The 19,533-nt window shown below is 43.6% G+C and overlaps 1 protein-coding gene across 2 annotated transcripts in view; it reads left to right on the forward strand.

Moving 5' to 3' along the window:
- The window catches only part of epha6 (eph receptor A6), a 163,951-nt gene that overhangs the window by 22,081 nt on the left and 122,337 nt on the right, over positions 1-19,533 (forward strand). For both annotated transcript variants that reach the window (XM_056254434.1, XM_056254435.1), the window contains exon 2: positions 695-759. In XM_056254434.1, coding sequence (XP_056110409.1) covers positions 695-759 — 65 coding nt within the window. The remainder of the gene's footprint in view (positions 1-694; positions 760-19,533) is intronic.

Raw genomic sequence — 19,533 nt, forward strand, 5'->3', positions numbered from 1 at the left:
ACTGGCGTACGCTAAAGGCCGCAGACGTACAGCTCTTACAGTACTAGCTGGCCTCCAACTTTTATTCCAACACTTCTGAAGCTATATTCGCCATAGCTTGTTTTTGTTTTTTTGACGAATGTCAACATTAAATGAATAAAAAAAAAAAATTTATTTTATTTTCTTATGACTTTCTTATTTCTTATGACTTCATACGTTTTTATGGACCTCTTTTATGATATTTTGTGGTGTATTTTTGTCATTTTGTGCTATTTAAAATTTCCGACTGAACACTGAGCAGACTGAATTTTCAATTTTAGTGAACTATTTCTTTAGCATGTATTATTATTCTGTAATACGTTCTAAAACATATAATATAGTTTTTTTCATGAAATGTTCTACATAAACCTGTTTTTCATGTGGCCATAGTGTTTTAATATGTGGCCAGTTGTCTTACAAGTTAGTCATCTATTTTTTTTTTTTTCTTTAAGACTGGTCATAACTTTCAGTCAGTTACATGAAAAGGTAGATTGGACTGGTCTAATCTGAATCCAAAAAGTAAGACCACTTAGCCCTAATTAATTGCTAGTTGGTCAGACTAGTTCTTAAGAAACGGTCTCAATTTAGCGGTTATGTTTATGCAACTGGTCCATTGATTCATTGTGCTTTTGGAGACTTTTATATTTGACCTAGTTGTCATCTTTTTTCTCTATAGTCGTTCTCTTGGACACTACTGCTGTGCTGGGAGAACTAAGCTGGAAGACGTACCCAATGAATGGGGTAAGTAATATTTCCCTCTGACCCTTGTACCGTATACATCATTTCCCTTGCACTATGTACATAAGGTAAACGTACCACCAGGGCCATACGAGGTACTGTAGCAGAAGCGGGCAACTCCCCACCCCTCAGTCCATTCGTTTAGGCGCTAAGGATGGGCTTGCATACCACAGTTGTTTAAAAAGAGATTTCCCACCATACCAATTCAAACATTACTTATCTCAGGTTAATCCAATCCACATGATTCGTGTGAAAAAAAGTTTCTTATAATTAAATTTAATAAAAACAAGCCACTGAGACGGCATTAGTGATCTGAAATGTATATGCAGAGAATTTCTTAGAAGGTAATTATTAACACAGGTCTTAATAATTCAATTTCACCTCCTTTCATTCTTGTGAGTACTATAGAGGGATTTTCCAAGACATTAAAACCAGTCAAAGGGCTAGAAGCAATTTGAATAAAGCAACCAAGTGTGATCTCGTAGCCCAAAAAGAGCTTCTAATAGTAGAGCTACTATTATTAAAATAATTTCATGATAAAGAACAGAATGATTGATGCTCAATCACTGCCCTTTTTCTGAGGCTGACTATAACTAGTCCTCTTTGTCTTGAGCTGTACTAGAGTGGAAGTGTTTTAGTGGAGGAACCAGTCAGCCCACAGAGTGTTTTTTTTTTTAATCTTTTATTTATTTATTTGAGGTTGTGTAAAATGACCTATAGCCTATAAAATGATTTCCCAATGGAGTTGCTGTGCACATCTTCATATTAGTTCTGCTCTTACACAGGTGCCCATGATGTCAAAGAAAGCGAGTTCATCTCAACAGTAAACACCACTTGGGGTTTCTTTTTTCCTGCAGTAAGAGGCTGGTGCATACCTCCGATCAAATCAATAATTCATGCTATAATATCCTCGGTCACATACCTCTCCTATTAGTATTTACCACAATGTCTTTTCCTAGTTCTCTCTGTTAGGTCAGGATATGTAATGTTAATCAAAGCCTTTTTGCGTTCTTCTCCCATAGCCAGATGGAACACACCTTTTCAAGTCTGGGGAGACTTTACCCGCCATTTAATTTGTTTTCTAGCATTAGGAGACCAGCGTGTGTTTTGTTTACTCTGGCACAGACATATTCTATGGGGGTTCTATCTCTCTACCTATCTCTCAGCCTCTCTCCCCTCTACCTTCTCTGTTTTAAGGAACAGGTTTGTTTGTGCTGTTCCATTGTTTCATTGACTATTCTCTTGGCTCCCCTCCACTGTTAGCTCCGCAGAATCTGTGCTGTAATAACCAAATGTGTTACAGAGTCGAGACCTGGTGTTCTCACATAGTGTACACTCTGTGAAAGTATTATATGCTCATGCTAACCCCCATCAATAGTGCAGTGATACAGGGAAACACAAGGAAAAACTATAATAATATTATACATGCACTATAAATCTTTCCACTCTGTCCACTATACTGTGAAAAAATATATATATATCCACATTTAGATATAGATTTTTTACTGTTTTTAAATGAAGTCTCTTATTTTCAACAAGACATTATTTATTTGATCAAAATACAATAAAGCATTAATATTGTGAAATTTTATTACAATTTCAAAATAACGGTTTTCTATTTTAATATATTTTAGAATGTCACTTATTCCTTTGATGGCAAAGCTGAACTTTTAACACTCATTGCTCCTGTTAACTGTGTCACATGATCCTTCGTTTGTGTGCATATTACGTCATCGCAAACGTGCACGGTGCATGATAGAGAACAGGACGCGGGTCAATATTGTGTTTATTAATTCGCTGCTATTATGCGCAGTTGAGAGAACAATACAGGTTTACTGTGTGTGTGTCACATAAGGTGGCCTTCTGCTGCTTGCAAACGGACTCTTTTGAGGAGACAGTGGATTTACAAATGTGTTGCCCTGATTGCACGCGCAATGCACGAATACACTGCAGGCTCACTCTCGCTCGTATCTAAGGTAAAAGAGCAACTGAACTCAGACCACCTCCTCCAGGTAGTCTCGGGTTCGGTAACCCAGTGCGCACCCGGGTCCGCATGACAGCGTTCACATTAGCGGTTTTTCATGCGAACCGTACCCTGTTCCGAACTAAACAAAGCCCCCTGAAAGCAACACGGACTCGGGTGCGCACTTGTCCAGGAAGTAAAGTAACCTGCGCATGCGATTTAGCTTATTGTGATGTACTCAGTTGAACTCAATACACTTGTAAGGGATGGTAGTGTTGATGATTTACCTTGGATACGAGCGAGAGTGAGCCTGCAGTGTACTCGTGCATTGCGCGTGCAATCAGGGCAACAAATTTGGAAATCCACTGTCTCCTCAAAAGAGTCCGTTCGCAAGCAGCAGAAGGCCACCTTATGTGACACACGCACAGTAAACCTGTATTGTTCACTCAACTGCGCATAATAGCAGCGAATTAATAAAAAACACAATATTGACCCGCGTTCTGTTTTCTATCATGTGCCATGCACGTTTGCGATGACGTAATATGCACGCAAACGCACCAGAGTTTGATAGAATCAAGTTGAGTGTGAAACCAGACCAACGCTGCGGGGGGCGCCGGGAACAAACGTGCTCGGGGTCGGACCGCAGCAAACGAGCCCAGTGTAAAAGCCCCCTAACACTCACGCGAACCGCGGCACGGTTCGGGAGCAACCGAACTCAGACCACCTCCTCCAGGTAGTCTCGGGTTCGGTACCCCAGTGCGCACCCGGGTCCCATGACAGCATTCACATTAGCGATTTTTCATGTGAACCGTGCCCCGAAACCAGAGACATGAAACCAGGGAGAATGCTCAGAATTGCAGTGTAAGGGTGTATTCACACCTGCCTTGTTAGGTTCGATTGAATCGAACTCTAGTTCGTTTCCCCCCTTGGTGCGGACCTTTTGGGCAGGTGTGAATACAGCAATCGAACTCGGGTGCGGACCAAACAACCGAACCGAGACCCAGCTGAAGAGGTGGTCTCGGTACGGTTCCAAACGAACTCTGGGACGGTTCGTTTACGGTGTGAACATGAACCGACCCAATTTCCAGAAAGCACTGCGCCTTTGAGTTAACAGGCTTCCGTAGTCGGAGATTTTGGCATAATGGTTTGTGTTATTGTTGTTCAATATGCGCTGTCTGGCCACACGATACTGTTCCGCGTCTTTCTGCTCGTCGTGTGTGCATCATTGGAATGGAATGAATGAATGAGTGTGTGCATCAGGACATTCACATACAGAGCGTTCTCTTTAGTCTAATCGCGCATAGATGCAAAAAAAAGCTTTTGCAGTTCATGTAATGTAACGATAGTTACAATACAAGGATGATGCTGCGTTAAACTGTACAAACTTAATCGCAAGCGTTAACATTGACAGCACTTGTTAGCAGTATATACAATAAGAATCTCATTATTTGAATGTGTGAACATAGCCCCTCTCTATGAATGAAAATGTTATACCTTATCCGTCTTCTGCGCAGTTTCTTCATATTGCGTTTGTACAGAATAACACAAAATTAGTAAAATAACAAATATTGCAGTACGAAATATCTCCATGCTGAGCCTTTTTTGCACTTCCTGATTACCCTACTTGAGAATCCTTGTCCAATGAATGGACGACCTTAGCACACATGTGGTTTTGTTTACAAATTTTGGTTCACTTGCAAAAAGAGCAGTGTGAAAGCGAACCGTACCAAAAAAAATTTTAAAAAAATGTATTTGGTCCGGACCAAAGCAAGTGAACTATCGGACTTTCCTGGTGTGAATACACCCTAACACTAAACAAGCCTTCACAGACAATGAATGAGAAAACCAGGCTTATATGGGGTGAATTAAACAAGATAATGAGACACAGGTGAATGTGATAATGGATGAAGAGTCCGGGCAGTTAGTCCCCTCTGGTGGCTTTTCAAGGGCACTCCAGATGGTGACCATTACAAATGTGCTTATTTGGTGCTAAATAAATATTTCTTATTATTATGAGGCTTAATGTTTTAGTGAAAACCATGATACATGATTTTCAGGATTCTCTGATGAATAGAAAGTTAAATTTATTTACTGTCACTATACTGTCAGTTTTGATCAAAATTCATTCTTGCTGAATACATGCATCAAATTCTTTAAAAAAAGTTATTTCTGACCCGATACTTTTGAATGGTACTATATATAAGTAATTTAAAAAGTCACAAGTGCAAATATCTTTTGACGAAATAAGTTTTTGTTGTAAGAAGTTAGGCTTAAAAATGTTTTTAAAAAACTGCTGAATTTTGATCTCGTTTAGCTTGGCTCTGGTCCTGCTGTCCTTTTCAAGATGAAAAGGCTGTGACAATCATCAAAGATCGTCAATTCATTTTAAATGAGTGTAATTAAAAAACAGTCAGCATGGTTACATTGCTGTAGTTACAATACAAAGACTTCTGTGTCAATCAAAGAGTGATTAATGATCGCTTAACGCTCTCTCGTTCCCTGTCGGCCATTTGAAAGGTTGACCTTTTTTAAAAAGGCCTGTCCGTCTCTTTTCAAAGAGAGCACAGCACTGGTACGTGAATGATTAATACATGCTATTTTAGAAGTTGTGTCAAGATGAGACAGAAAACCACACTTTTGAGTGTTAATTCCTTATCTGTAATGGGACTTTCAGTGACCTTCAGTAGGACAGATCTGGTATTTAGTGATAGATCACAACGGAATCTGGACCTCAACCATTCAAGCTCAGCTGGTCGATGTTTTATACCAGCGAGTTCAACCAGGGTACCCCACGCAGAGCAGGTTCAATGGCATACTATGATTTTGCTTTGGTATATCTATATAAAAAAAAAAAGATAAATTATAGGGCTGCCAATAGATTAAAATACTTTAAAATTGACAAAAACAGAAATATAACAACTCCTGATTATTATCCTGATTGTATAGTTTTATAAACAAATTTATAAAATTTTATAAATTTGTTTGGATTATGCTTCCACTTTATGGCTCTGAAATACTTCAGACAAAATCCAAGAATAAACTTGTGTGACATCATTTAGAACAAATTTAGGCTAAAACAAAGTATGTTTGGAGATAGTTTGATAGAAACAGATTCAAGAAGCGAAGTTTCTGAAAAAATTGGCCTGTGAACACCTTCAAACTACCATTGGTCGATGCAATTACTTAGTACGTGAGCTCTGAGGCTGAAATTTTTTCCGATCCATTTCTTCTGTTCAGTCAATCGAGGTCAGACTTGAGTAAAAATATAATCACACTGGAGAGCTGCTTTAGAGTAGGAACCGATGTTGTAATTCTATCTGTAAGCAATACTGGCACTGTTTTATTCATATTAGCTGCTTGCTTTAAAGCAATCTATTGTATAAAGGGTAACACTTTACTTGAAGGGGTGTGCTTAAGACTGACATGACACCTTCATAATCATGACATGACACATGTCATGAATATGAAGGAGATTTCATGCATGTTTATGACAACTGTCATTAAGTGTCATTCGCTCAATTATAAAAAAAAATTATGCAAATATGATATTATTTGAGATATTTTGGTAATGACACCTTGACATAAACCAATACATCATAACCTGTCAGTGTTTTTGTCATGACAACTTTTAATGTAACACCAGCATGCGCTCTCCGATATCTGAGGCTTATTCAGTGGTTCTTGATTGAGTTCAGAGAGTATTACTTCTAATTTGCATAAAAAAATAAATAAAAAAACAGGAGCTCCCATTTCCATTGATTTAGAGGATTTTTTTTTTCATCATTGCAACTGACACTGAACACAAAGCTTGATTTTAACTTTCGCCCACATCCTTAGAACATCTCTTTTAACACAAGCAAGTTTTCCTTCTGTTCTACTCAGCCTTTGCTATTTGAAGCTGCAGCATTTCACACTCACAGTCCTGATCTAAAAAGTGACTGATGTGCTCTACACAAATCTCTGTTTTCATGATGTGATTCACTGATATTATTTTTTAGCAGGGAATGTAAGTACATGACAGAGTTGATTTTTTCCAATAAATTTTCTTTGAGACAGCATGTAATCAAACAGGTGTGCGGTCTTTGGACGGTTGTTAGTGTGATGCATAAATCAGGTTAATACACTTTAGGGGTTTAAGTAAGCTGACTGAATTGAATTTATCTCTACTGACATATAACATCAGCAATTTACATCTCTGATTCCACCGCTGGCCCTATATAGTTTGTGAAAATCTGCTTTCAATTTATGGGTTTTGCAAGTAAAACTACCCTATTATTTCCCATAAGTCCCTGCATGACAAATCACATTTAATTATAATTTATATAAAATGTATGTTTCTTCTCAATTTGGTTACCTATTTTGCTATCTTTAGAATGATTTATGCAACATTTTCTGTTTTTTTTTTTGGTCATGTTTATTTAATTATTTTAGTTTTATACGTGTTACACTGATGGTGTTTTGTTTTTGTGTTTATGTGCACGTCTATACATCAGTGTTGGTGAGTTTTATAGACAGGCCACTTAATCCTGTGGATTTAAATTTTTTACCACATGTATTATTATGGTGGTAATCAGTACATTTAAGGTGACCATGAAATTAAAATTGACCGTAAATATTTTCTAAATGCATGTCATAGATCTTATTGTGAACCATTTAATCCATGCAAGTGTTTTTATTTATTTTTTTAAATGTTTTGACCTTGTAATGTTTAATCAAAATGTCATAACTGGACCTTCCAGTGAAACCGACTTCTTCAATCATTTAGTCCACTTAAACTCACCCCTGGAAGCTCACGTTCATCTGCCTCCACTTTTGAGTGCAACACCCACATCGGTGACCGGTGTCTGAAGCACGTGTAAACACACTCTAATTTCATTGGCTTGCGACAGCCCGTGACGTCATAAGCGGTGTGTCCGGAAGTATAAGAGCACCCATAGCACACGTCATCAACTTCATTGTCTGATGGAGATGTGCAGGCAGACCAAATGATGTGGCAAAGAGACGCAGTGCCTCGTTCCCCTTTTCAGTAAACCATGGTTACAGTTGTAACTTTAGACGTTCCCTTTCGAAGTGGAACTCAACACTGCATCTTGGATCGACGCTATGGGTAAAAATACCCACTCCGCCATGCTGTGGGGATGCCTGCCTCACTAGGTGAGAATATGCACAAACATAGTAGGCATAGCATACCTTGACTCAACAGATTAGTTTGCCGGAGTCAGAGCATCAACCCAGGACACATCCATAAGTTGAAGCCGTGTAGTGGTAACATCCATATGCCAATGTCACCCACAAAAATGGAAAATAATCTAGCTTCTATGCCTTTATAGCAAGGGAAGTCCCGACCTCTAGAACCTTTACAACCTTTACCAAACAAGAGAAAGGCAAGCTACAGGTTGTCAATAACTCTCATCCACATACTCCAAACACCAAGGGGGCCATATGCCCTCCTGAAAAAATCTCAGTACACTGGGGGAGGGCAGCTCAACCCTGACTTAAAGAAAGGCACTTATCAAGGACCCGCCATAGATTGCGCTTTAACATGGGTCAAACTAGTGAGGCCTATACAACATCCACCCAAAGGGGAGCATATATCCCAATTTCAAGGCCCAACAATGGTTGGGGATTGAGGTAAATTAAGTAGGGGGAAATAATTGCCCTACATACTCCATTCACCCTGAATCAACCCTAAAGGTGATGATAAACAGGGCAACTTTTTGAGCAATGTTGTTGTTAAATATTAAATATTCCAATATTAAACAGTTTCTGTCCTTTTTTGATATTATAAACTGACATGAAAGTATTATATATAGCATCATGAGTCATGTAAGTAAAAGGACTTCATGTCAGACTCCTCCCATGCTCCCCCGGGAGAGAATCAGGAAAGAACAAAGCTTCTTATCAGTCTTTTTCAGTCTTGCGAATGCACCATAATGACCACATCCAGCTACATTGAGGAGTCCACCAGTAGCATTTGCCTTACAAGCACATAAAAACAAGCATCTCCTGAAGACAAAAAAAGGTTGATGACGTGTACCATGGGCAACCTTTTATACTTCCGGGCACTCCGCTTATGACATCACGGGCTGTCACCAGCCAATGAAACGTCCCGGTTACGTATGTAACCCTCGTTCCCTGTACTCAGGGAATGGAGACATGTTGTGGGCGAGTTCCCTGACGAATTGGGATCACGCTAGGGAGACCAATTGCCTTCGAGTGAATTAAAACGAGCCAATTAAAATTGGCATGCAAGATTTGCATTCCGCGACCCGCCTACCAACGCGGGTATAAAAGGCGGAAGTAAACATTGCGCAATGCTTTTCGCTGAGGAGCCGAACGGTGTCCAGTCCTCCGCGAAGGTACAGCAACATGGCGAAGGGACGACACGTCTCCGTTCCCTGTACTCAGGGAACGAGGGTTACATACGTAACCGAGACGGTCCCTTTCGTCCTGGGAACTCCGACGTGTCGTCGGGGAGTTCCCTGACGAATTGGGATCCCTAACAAAACGCCATGGTGCTGGCCCCTTCCAGCGCCCAGCTAAGGTACCCAAGCAGTTTCACAAATTACGGGAGCTAGCAAGGGAGTCACACTGCTGTTCCGCAAGACCCACACAGTGGATTGGATAACACTGGGAAAGCGTGCCCAACCCGTAAAAAGGGGAAGGGAACGTTGCGGAAGCCAGATGCCTGAAGAAGGCCTGGAATACACATATGTACTAGCCCAGGGGGATAGTGAAACATATGGCAGTCCCTGAGGTAGTCCCCTCCAAGGGGAGTGGGAGCGTACTCAACAGGGACGACAGAACGAGTCTGTCAAGGGGAAGACACGGCTGGACTGCACGTGGCATAATGGGTCACCGAAGAGACCACTGGACATAGCACCCAGTCTACACAACAACTCCCTTAGAGGTAGTAGACCTGGCGCCGGCGGTCCGCCACGCCTGGCACCGAAGGGGTGATGGAGGAACTCACGAGGCTAACCAATGTAGGGCGCCAATGGAGCGAAAGACGCACGTATCCGGCTGAGGCACGGAGTGGCGTAGCAAGCCGACACAACCTATTCCCTCGCACCACTGGCCGTAGCGAGTACTCGGGAGGAAACAGGTTCCACACGTAGGCTATAGAATCTAGCGAACATGTTCGGTGTCGCCCAGCCCGCAGCTCTACAAATGTCTGTCAGCGAGGCGCCTTGAGCCAACGCCCAGGAGGCGGCAACACCTCTCGTAGAGTGAGCACGCAACCTGGGAGGACAAGGCTCACCCGTAGCTTCATACGCTTGGGTCATAGCATCCACTAACCAGTGAGCTAACCTCTGCTTGGAGACGGCCTTCCCCTTCTGCTGGCCTCCGTAACAGACAAGAGAGCTGATCTGAGGTCTTGAAGCTTTGCGTTCTGTCAGTGTAAACCCGCAGGGCGCGGACTGGACAGAGAAAAGCTAGGGCTGGGTCTGCCTCCTCCTGGGGCAGCGCTTGCAGGCTCACTACCTGATCCACGAAGGGAGTGGTAGGAACCTTGGGCATATATCCGAGCCGGGGTCTCAATATCACACGAGAAAAGCCCGGCCCTATCTCTAGGCACGATTCGTCGACCGAAAAAGCCTGCAGATCCCCGACCCTCTTAAAAGAGGCCAATGCCAACAGGAGCGCTGTCTTAAAGGACAGGATATTAAGCTCCACTGTCAGCAAGGGCTCAAAGGGAGGACTTTGAAGAGCTCTCAGTACCAGAGCTAGGTCCCAAGAGGGTACAGAGTGCAAAACACGAGGTGGATTTAACCTCCTAGCACCCTTGAGGAATCTGATGATCAGGTCGTGCTTCCCCACAGACGTACCTTCTACTACATCGTGATGTGCGGCTATTGCGGCAACATACACTTTGAGGGTGGAGGGAGACAGCCTTCGCTCCAACCCATCTTGTAGGAAGGAAAGCACGACTCTGATCGGGCAAGTTCGAGGGTCCTCCTGGTGGGAGGAACACCATTCGACGAATAGGTTCCACTTCAACACATAGAGGCGCCTCGTAGAGGGGGCTCTAGCAGAAGTGATGGTGTTTACCACTGCCTGTGGTAGATCACCTAGAACCTCCGCGTCCCGTCCAGGGACCAGACATGGAGTTTCCAGAGGTCTGAACGCGGGTGCCATTGAGTGCCCTGTCTCTGAGAAAGGAGGTCCTTCCTCAGAGGAATCGGCCAAGGAGGGGCTGTCGTGAGGAGCATGAGTTCCGTGAACCAAGTCCTGGTGGGCCAATACGGCGCCACTAACAGGACCTGCTCCTCGTCCTCCCTGACCTTGCACAGTGTCTGTGCAAGAAGGCTCACTGGGGGAAACACATACTTGCGCAGACCCCGGGGCCAGCTGTGAGCCAGGGCGTCCGTGCCGAGGGTTCCCTCGGACAGGGAGTAAAACCACTGGCAATGGGTCGTGTCCGGAGAGGCAAACAGGTCCACCTGTGCGACTCCGAAAACACTCCAGATCAGCTGAACCGCCTGGGGATGGAGTCGCCATTCTCCTGGCAGGGGAGGCAACCGTGAAAGCTCGTCTGCCACACGGTTGAGCTCCCCTGGAACATGAGTGGCGTGAAGCGACCTCAGATGCTTCTGACTCCATAGGAAGAGGTGGGAGGCGAGTCGCGACATGCGGCGGGAGCGTAGACCACTGGCTGTCCGTACGGACCAGTACGTGCTTGTCTTTGAGGAGCCCCTTGATGCGGCACAAAGCCAAGCGTACTGCTTGCAACTCTAGGCAGTTGATTTGCCAATGCAGCTGGGGCCCCGTCCACAGACCCGAGACTGCATGCCCCTTGTACGTGGCCCCCCACTCCATGGCAGAGGCATCTGTGAAAACCACAGCATGCCTGGAAACCTGGACTAGGGGCACTCCGGCCCGTAGAAACGCAGGATCCGACCACGGGGAGAAGGTTTGGCGACAGTGCGGGGTTACTTTGACCCGGAACGTGCCGCTCTGCCACGCCCATCTCGGGACTCGATCGTGAAGCCAGTGCTGGAGCGGTCTCATATGTAACAGGCCGAGCAGCGTTACTGCGGCTGCGGCTGCCATATGCCCCAGGAGCCTCTGAAATTGTTTCAGTGGAACCGCTGTCCTGCCTCGAAAAGACCTGAGGCAGGTGAGCACTGACTGGACGCGCTCCTCCGTGAGGCGCGCGGTCTGGGCGACCGAGTCCAACTCCATACCAAGATAAGAGATCCTCTGCACGGGGCAGAGTTTGCTCTTGTCCCAGTTGACCTGAAGCCCCAACCGGCTGAGGTGCCGAAGCACCATGTCCCTGTGATCGCACAACACATCTCGCGAGTGAGCCAGAATGAGCCAGTCGTCGAGATAGTTGAGAATGCGAACGCCTTGTTCTCTCATGGGAACAATGGCCGCCTCCGCGACTTTCGTGAAGACGCGGGGCGACAGGGCCAGCCCGAAGGGTAGGACTTTGTACTGATACGCTCGACCCTCGAAAGCAAACCGTAGAAATGGTCTGTGTCGAGGAAGAATCGAGACGTGAAAGTACGCGTCCTTCAGGTCGATCGCTGCAAACCAATCCTGGGGACGGATGCATTCGAAAATGCGCTTCTGCGTGAGCATTTTGAACGGGAGTTTGTGCAGGGCCCGATTCAAAACTCGCAGGTCCAGGATTGGTCGTAACCCACCGCCTTTCTTGGGTAAAATGAAGTAGGGGCTGTAAAACCCGGACCTCATCTCGGCAGGAGGGACCGGCTCGATCGCGTCCTTCGCCAGCAGGACATCGATCTCTCTCCGCAAGACAGGAGCGTCCACTGACTGCACACGGGTGAAGTGGATGCCTCTGAACCTGGGAGGCCGGCGTGCAAACTGAATTGCATAGCCGAGCCGAATGGTGCGGATGAGCCATCGGGACGGACCCGGAAGCACTAGCCAGGCTTCCAGGTACCGACCCAATAAGCCCACCCGAACCACCGGCGTACCCGCGGAGGGGCAGCGAGGTGGAAGGCCGGGACCCGGCTCCAGTGGCAATGTAGCCACTGGAAGCGGGGTCTGGGCGGTCCACCGTGGGGCAGACAGCAGAGAGAGCTCGTAGGCTTTCTGCTGTGGGCTGCCCGGTGGCGAAGGGAGGGGGAGAGCCGAAGAACGAGGCCCTGACTCCTCGTGTCCTGGTCTCTGCGTCTCCGGGCCCAGCTGCAGACCGGAGCGATGCAGCCGAGGCTGCGTCACTGCTATCTGCAAGCTGGGGAGAGGGGAACGGGAGTGGTGCAGCTCGGGGGCGGCACGCACTGCCATTCTGACCCTCTCGGACGGAGGAAACTGGTCTTATTATACTGCCAGTCTCGACCGTGAGGGGAAACGAGGAATGAGGCCCGGGGGCATCGAGTCCTGGTTTCCCCTCACCCAGCGAGAGACGAGAGTGACAAGGCCGCAGCCCTCACTGCCATCTGAGCGCTGGGGCCCGTGAACGACTCAGAGGAAGTGGACTGCTTAAACTTTGGGTACCGCTGATTACAGGATAACCAGCGGCGGAACAGAAACGAAATTCTCCACCCGGCCCTCCCCCGTGATCGTGGCCGTCAACCAGGCATGCAAGATAGTGAACGTGGCCATCACTTCGATGACACACGGCATGCTGGACGCTCAAGCCTTCAGGCAGGCGAACAACGTGCCGACGTGGTCATGCTCTCATAAGAAAGCATAAACCACCCACGAACACAGTCTCATCATGTTTGCGATGCGCTAGAGGAGTGAGTGGTTCGTGCTCACTGAAACCCTCAGATCACCAATGTTATTCGCCAAAGCAGCCCTCTTCTGGTGCACCAGAAGAGAAACTAGATCGGGAAATAAGCAAAGGGACTCACCTCATAGAGGCACGCGAGTCTTGATCTTGACCGTGCATCTTGAGCGCCGAATGACACGCGCTGGGTTGCCGTGACAACCCGCGCTGTCAGCCGGCGCTCGACGGCACACGGCACGCTGAGCGGCTCAAGCCCTTAGGAGAAAGGGGAGACGAACAACGTGCTGACGTGGTCATGCACTCCTGAGAGAACATGAACCACCCACGAACGTAGTCTCACACACTGATTAGGCATGTGAAACAATGAACGTGGCCGTCAAATAAGGACAGGAAACGATCGCATCCAGAAACACACAAGTGAAACATCATCCTGAAAAGGACGCGATCTTCACTTGTGTTGCTCTTTCAGGAAGAAAGTACTCTCTCTATCGTGCTGAAGCACACAGGGACCCAACGCGGCAACACACAGGGAAACTGCAAGCCCGCTGTGCGCACTCAACCGTTTACCAGCTGTGAAAACAGCTTTTGAATTAACAGCAAATAGACGCAGCCGGCAGACAGGAAACCGCGCGGTCGCTGAAACGCCATCTCACCAACACAGAGAGATCCCCTCCCGAAACAGCAGACTCGTAGTCGTAAGAAAAATACAATCTTAAAGCTCACTCACTCAGAGAGGACACAATCGGACGGCTCCGAAGCTAAAAGCATTGCGCAATGTTTACTTCCGCCTTTTATACCCGCGTTGGTAGGCGGGTCGCGGAATGCAAATCTTGCATGCCAATTTTCATTGGCTCGTTTTAATTCACTCGAAGGCAATTGGTCTCCCTAGCGTGATCCCAATTCGTCAGGGAACTCCCCGACGACACGTCGGAGTTCCCAGGACGAAAGGGAACTGGAGTGTGTTTACACGTGCTTCAGACACCAGTCATGCTGATGGCTTTCCCCATAGCGTTGATCCAAGATGCAGTGTTGAGTTTGACTTCAAAAGGGAACGCAGCTTCTACTTTACAGACAGTGAAAAATTGCTGTTGGTTGTCATTTACATGCCTGGTCAGCCTTGACACATGTTGTATCCTATGTTTGCTCTAAAGAACATTCGATGCTTTTCAGGTAATACAATACATTGAACAATCTGTTTGATTTGTGCTGAATACAAATGACTAGAATGTGTAAGTGCCTTTAAGTAAGTACCTGAAATCCAGTTTAACCAGGTGCTAAATGAGTATTTAATTGAAGACAGCATACTTTCTTTCTATGCAAATTAGGCTTGTTTTAGATTGCGATTTTTCACAAAGCTCATCGAGATGAGGAATTGCTCCATGCAAATTGCATTCAGCAAAAGTTTTGGATGTTTTTGCGCTAGTAACGTATTTGCATAATTCTTGTAGCGAATTGGGTGCTAGAACAATGCAGACAGCATGAATATCACAGTTATGAGGGAATTCCCCCCATTATGTTGTGTTTCCTCAAGGAAACTTTGGCTGTGGCCATTCCAGTTGTCACTAGGGAGGAGAAACTTGATAACAGGCAGAACGAAATGTCAAACGTGTCCCTTTGGTGTTTTCTTGGGATGTTTCTTGTACTGGAGTCATAATAACAAAAGAATGTAGAGATTTCATTGTGCAGAAGGATTCAGGGTGGAAGTAGGCCATTATGTAGTGTTTTTCTGGACTGTCCAGAGTGACCCTAATGTCACGGGTCACGTTGGCCTCGTCTGCTCTCGTTCCCTTTGTCCTTTGCTGTTGCATGATGGAAGAGAAACCTTTTTTGTTGGGCCATACACAGGCCATAAATGCAGTCTTTCATCACTGTCCACCTTTTGTGTTGCAGCTTCTAGATGTTAGATTTGAACAGTATCTTTCTCCATCTCTATCCACTGTCCCTCTCACTTACTTTCTTTGTTAAGGGTAGATGACATTTTCCTGTCTCTATCTCACCCTCTTTCTCTCTATTACTTGCTCACTATTTTTCCCTTCCTCTCCTTTTTGTTTCTCTTAAGAGAATTCTCTTGATTTGCTCTTCCTTTTTTTTTCATTCGGAAATAAAGTCATATCTTAATAGAGATTGTATCTGAGTCTAGGTTTTAAAACAGTCTGGGATAATGAAAGCAAAATAAGACAAAAGAGAGATTAAACAGGAAATGACCTAAAGGCATATTGATGTATGTCTGACTTTACACAGAGCTAAATTAGACATTTTTCATGTCCTTTTTTGTAATCCAGACTGCATGTTCAAAATGAGATTTCAACCTTCAGATATCTTGCAAAAGAATAAGTATTATAATTACTGAAACTAATCATATAGGAGTAGGTGAGATTCTAAAATTATAGTATTCAACCTTTGTGATATTTTTTAGATTTTTATGAGTTTCTGTATTGTTCATTTCCCATGCCCTATTTGTTTGTTTTTCATTCTTATATATATATTGTTTTTCTCTATGTGATCAAGTAAACCGCTTTAATTTAATTTTGGAGTGACTTTTTGTGTCGGTTACACTGTATAATAACTTTCAATAATAAATAATAAACCATATATAGATTATACAAACAAGCAAATAAATAAATAAATACAGTGTTTGAGCCATGGGCGTTGCACAAGGTTAAGAGATCCATGACAGAAATGAATGCTTGTTATTCACTTGGGGTTTTCATTGATGCTGTTTGAAGAGGAAGTCAATTAATCAATTATCCAGTCAAAGGTAGTGTCGTTATCTCTCTCACAAAGCACTTCCATTGCCCAAGGTTAATGTGTACTTAATAATTAAAAGATAATTAAACTCACACTCAAGCCTAATTGTATTTTCATTTGCCCAGGGCTCATTTGCAATTGATAGACCCCCACAACTCCCCTGATATAAGACCTTTATTTGGGTTGTATAAATTCTATTATGGAGTCTTGAAGTGTGCACTTTCAATGCAAGACGAGCAGAAAAATCAAAGCTTTAATGATCAATCCTAAGCTGGATCTGACAAACAGAAATCAATGGTAATAATAGGTGCTTTTAAGCTATTGAGCGTGCATATTGACATGCTAGTCAGTTCAAAGCCGTTTGCTGAAAAGGTTAATTTACAGCCAGGGAGGCCAAATTACAGTCGGAAACAAGCTGTATTACAAACAGTGGACCACCACTCACAGATTCAACTGTGTTTTTTATGTGTGTGTTGTTATAAGCATATTGCTTTTCATATGCATCACAGTATACCAGCATTATCTAAAATACCCTATGTCTTGATGATTGCGTGTGGGCTCTTGCCAGCGGCTGCACAAGCGATATGCCTTTTTCACAGTCAGTTTCCAAGTGGTGAAATGATGACAGATATCAAAGGAGTCAGGCATCTTAGACGTCTGCTGATAGAAACCATTTTTAAACCATTTTAAAAGCAATGAATCCCCCCTCAGCCCCAAGATGCATTTCCTCCATGTTGTCTCTATCACACCGATCTGTGCCGTTTTTGAATCCTCCTCTGTGGACCCCTGCCAACTTAATGTGATGTGTAGCCAGCGATTTTAGGTTCATCCATCTCAGCCACTTTTATCAGTGCGTGTAGCATCTTAAGCCGCGTGCTGATATCTCATCCCCGCCACAGTGTTCCTAGATGTATCCGGTCACTTTCTAGCAGGAGATTGAAAGCACGCTGCTGCCTCCCCGTTCTTCTAAGTGCCTCATTTTACCACCAACAAAAAAGCTGATGAGAAACAAAAGGCTGGAAGCCAGTGGCAGGGTGAGAGGAGATTATAGTATCAGGACATATATCAAACTACCCAGAGTCAGTGTGCTGCATTGAGGTCAATTTATATCTTTCATGCCTTTATGAATAACATTATATGACCTGTCAGGGGATAATGACAAGTTTGCTAAACATTATCATCAGCATTAGAGTATTATTATTTTTTATTTTATTTTACAACTGTAAAATAATGTTTGTTCACAATCCACAGGTTCCAGGGTATTTTATAAACCTACGAATGTACAATACAATGACAGAAAACAAATATTCTTAAGTAAATGTATGTATACGTATATATATATATATATATATATATATATATATATTAATAAAATCCTGGTCACACCAAAACCAATTCAGTTACTCAAGACCAAAAAAAATAAAATAAAGGTCTAATACCATATTGTAGAATGCTGCAGGGATGATGTTAAAACCTAGAAGACCAATTTGCCACTGGTTCCCTCTATATTTTCCTATGGGGTTGTTCAATTTATGAGTGAAATAATGTAACTTTACAATACTTGGATGTTTTGTTCTACAACGTAGACTGCACAGTCACACCCCAAATGTTCTTAATTGGTTACTTATTAAAAAATATACGTCAAAAAAAAAAAAACATGTGTATAATAAAACTTCCAAATATCATGAAGTTATGTTTACCACAGACCCTATTTTACTCATAAATGTAAAAAAAACCATTACAAAGACCCAAATAAAAATCTTGAGGGAACCAGTGGGGAATTATTTGTTTTCTGCACCACTCAATTGTCACACTTTATTGTCACAAATGTGTACACCTAAACAATTGTTTGACATCTGAAAAATTAAAGACCATAAATCATTGTAGTGTAGTATTTTCTGTTTGTATGTGGGTTTCTTGTGGTTCAGAAAAAGCAGGCTTGGTGTGAATAGGCTTTTACAGTATTTAAATAAAGTGTTTGCAGGGCTCGACATGAACGCTTGTCCGCTTACCTGGGACAAGTGGATTTTTTGAAGGGACAAGTGAAAGACAATTTTACTTGCCCTACCGGACAAGTTGCTTGATTGGAACGTCAATAACAAAACAAAAACAAAAATAACTAGGGAATAACTAAAATGAGAGAAAGATTCTGATTGTATTATATTTATTGTAAGTTGCGATCGATAGTTGATAATAAATGTGTTAGCCTACTGACCAGGGCCGGATTAAGAATTCAGAGGGCCCTGGGCACAATGTCTTGTAGGCTCCCCCCTTAGGCAGGCCAAATGTAGTTTGTCCAAGGACATTTTAATTTGGCATTAACTGTATTACTGACTTAAAAGGAACTTTTTTGTACATATTACTTCATAAATGATCTGTGTTTCCCATAGGATTTTATAAAACTATGTTGGGTGGAACTCTATCCCTCTAGGGGGGTTCGGGGGCATGCTCCCCCGCAAGAAAATTTTGTACATTTTAAGGTTAAATGCATCAATCTGGTGCACTTTGAGAGCTCACAATTAAGAGCTTCAACCGGCTTTAACCCATGAACTGTGCACATTGAACAAAGAAAAAGCATTGACTTACCTGGACATTAAAGAGGGCTCAAACATCTTTTTAGTTATGATATAGAGTCTCAGTCTGCATTACATTATCACTGGTGTTTTAGGATGCCAAACAATTATTATAATAATGATTTATATAATTATTCCTATGACGTAAAATCATATACCTCCTATAAATGTAGCCTAAAAGTATTTTGCATTACATTACACAGTATAGGAAAAGTACAATACTTTTGTCCTAATTTCTTTAATTGCCAGAAATAAACCCTTGAGCTTTCATTTTGGAGAAAACACCAGATCACCATGCTGATCGCGTGAGCAAAGCGCGCACTTCTATTTAAATCACGCAGCACAAACAGAATGCCTAGGCTACTTAAAGTCTTTTGCTGTTTTATAACGGCACGAAGCAATATCACAGTTTCAATTTGACTTCGTTGGCAAAATATAACGCTAAACAGTCGAGACCTTTATGTTAGGCAACCGTAGGCAACTGCTTCTCCATCACTTCAAATTTCAGAGCGTCAAGTCACGCGACGCGAGTCGACATGATAGCTCGCTCTCGCTCACTGCGCAGGAATACAGACGCTGTTTTTGACGCGATTTAACATTATATTTTGATCGAATGGGTTGCAAAAATATGCATATAATTAGGAAAGTGAGGACTGCGTTTATAACGTGATCTAACATAATATTTGACGGTGCGCAGGGCCCCTTAGATGTCATGTGCCCCTGGGCAAGTGACCAGTTGCCCTAATGGTTAATCCGGCCCTGCTACTGACTGTAATGATGCAGAGCAG

Source organism: Rhinichthys klamathensis, unplaced genomic scaffold, assembly GCF_029890125.1.
Source record: "Rhinichthys klamathensis goyatoka isolate OS25496 unplaced genomic scaffold, OSU_Roscu_1.1 h1tg000111l_1, whole genome shotgun sequence".
NCBI classification, from domain to species: domain Eukaryota; kingdom Metazoa; phylum Chordata; class Actinopteri; order Cypriniformes; family Leuciscidae; genus Rhinichthys; species Rhinichthys klamathensis.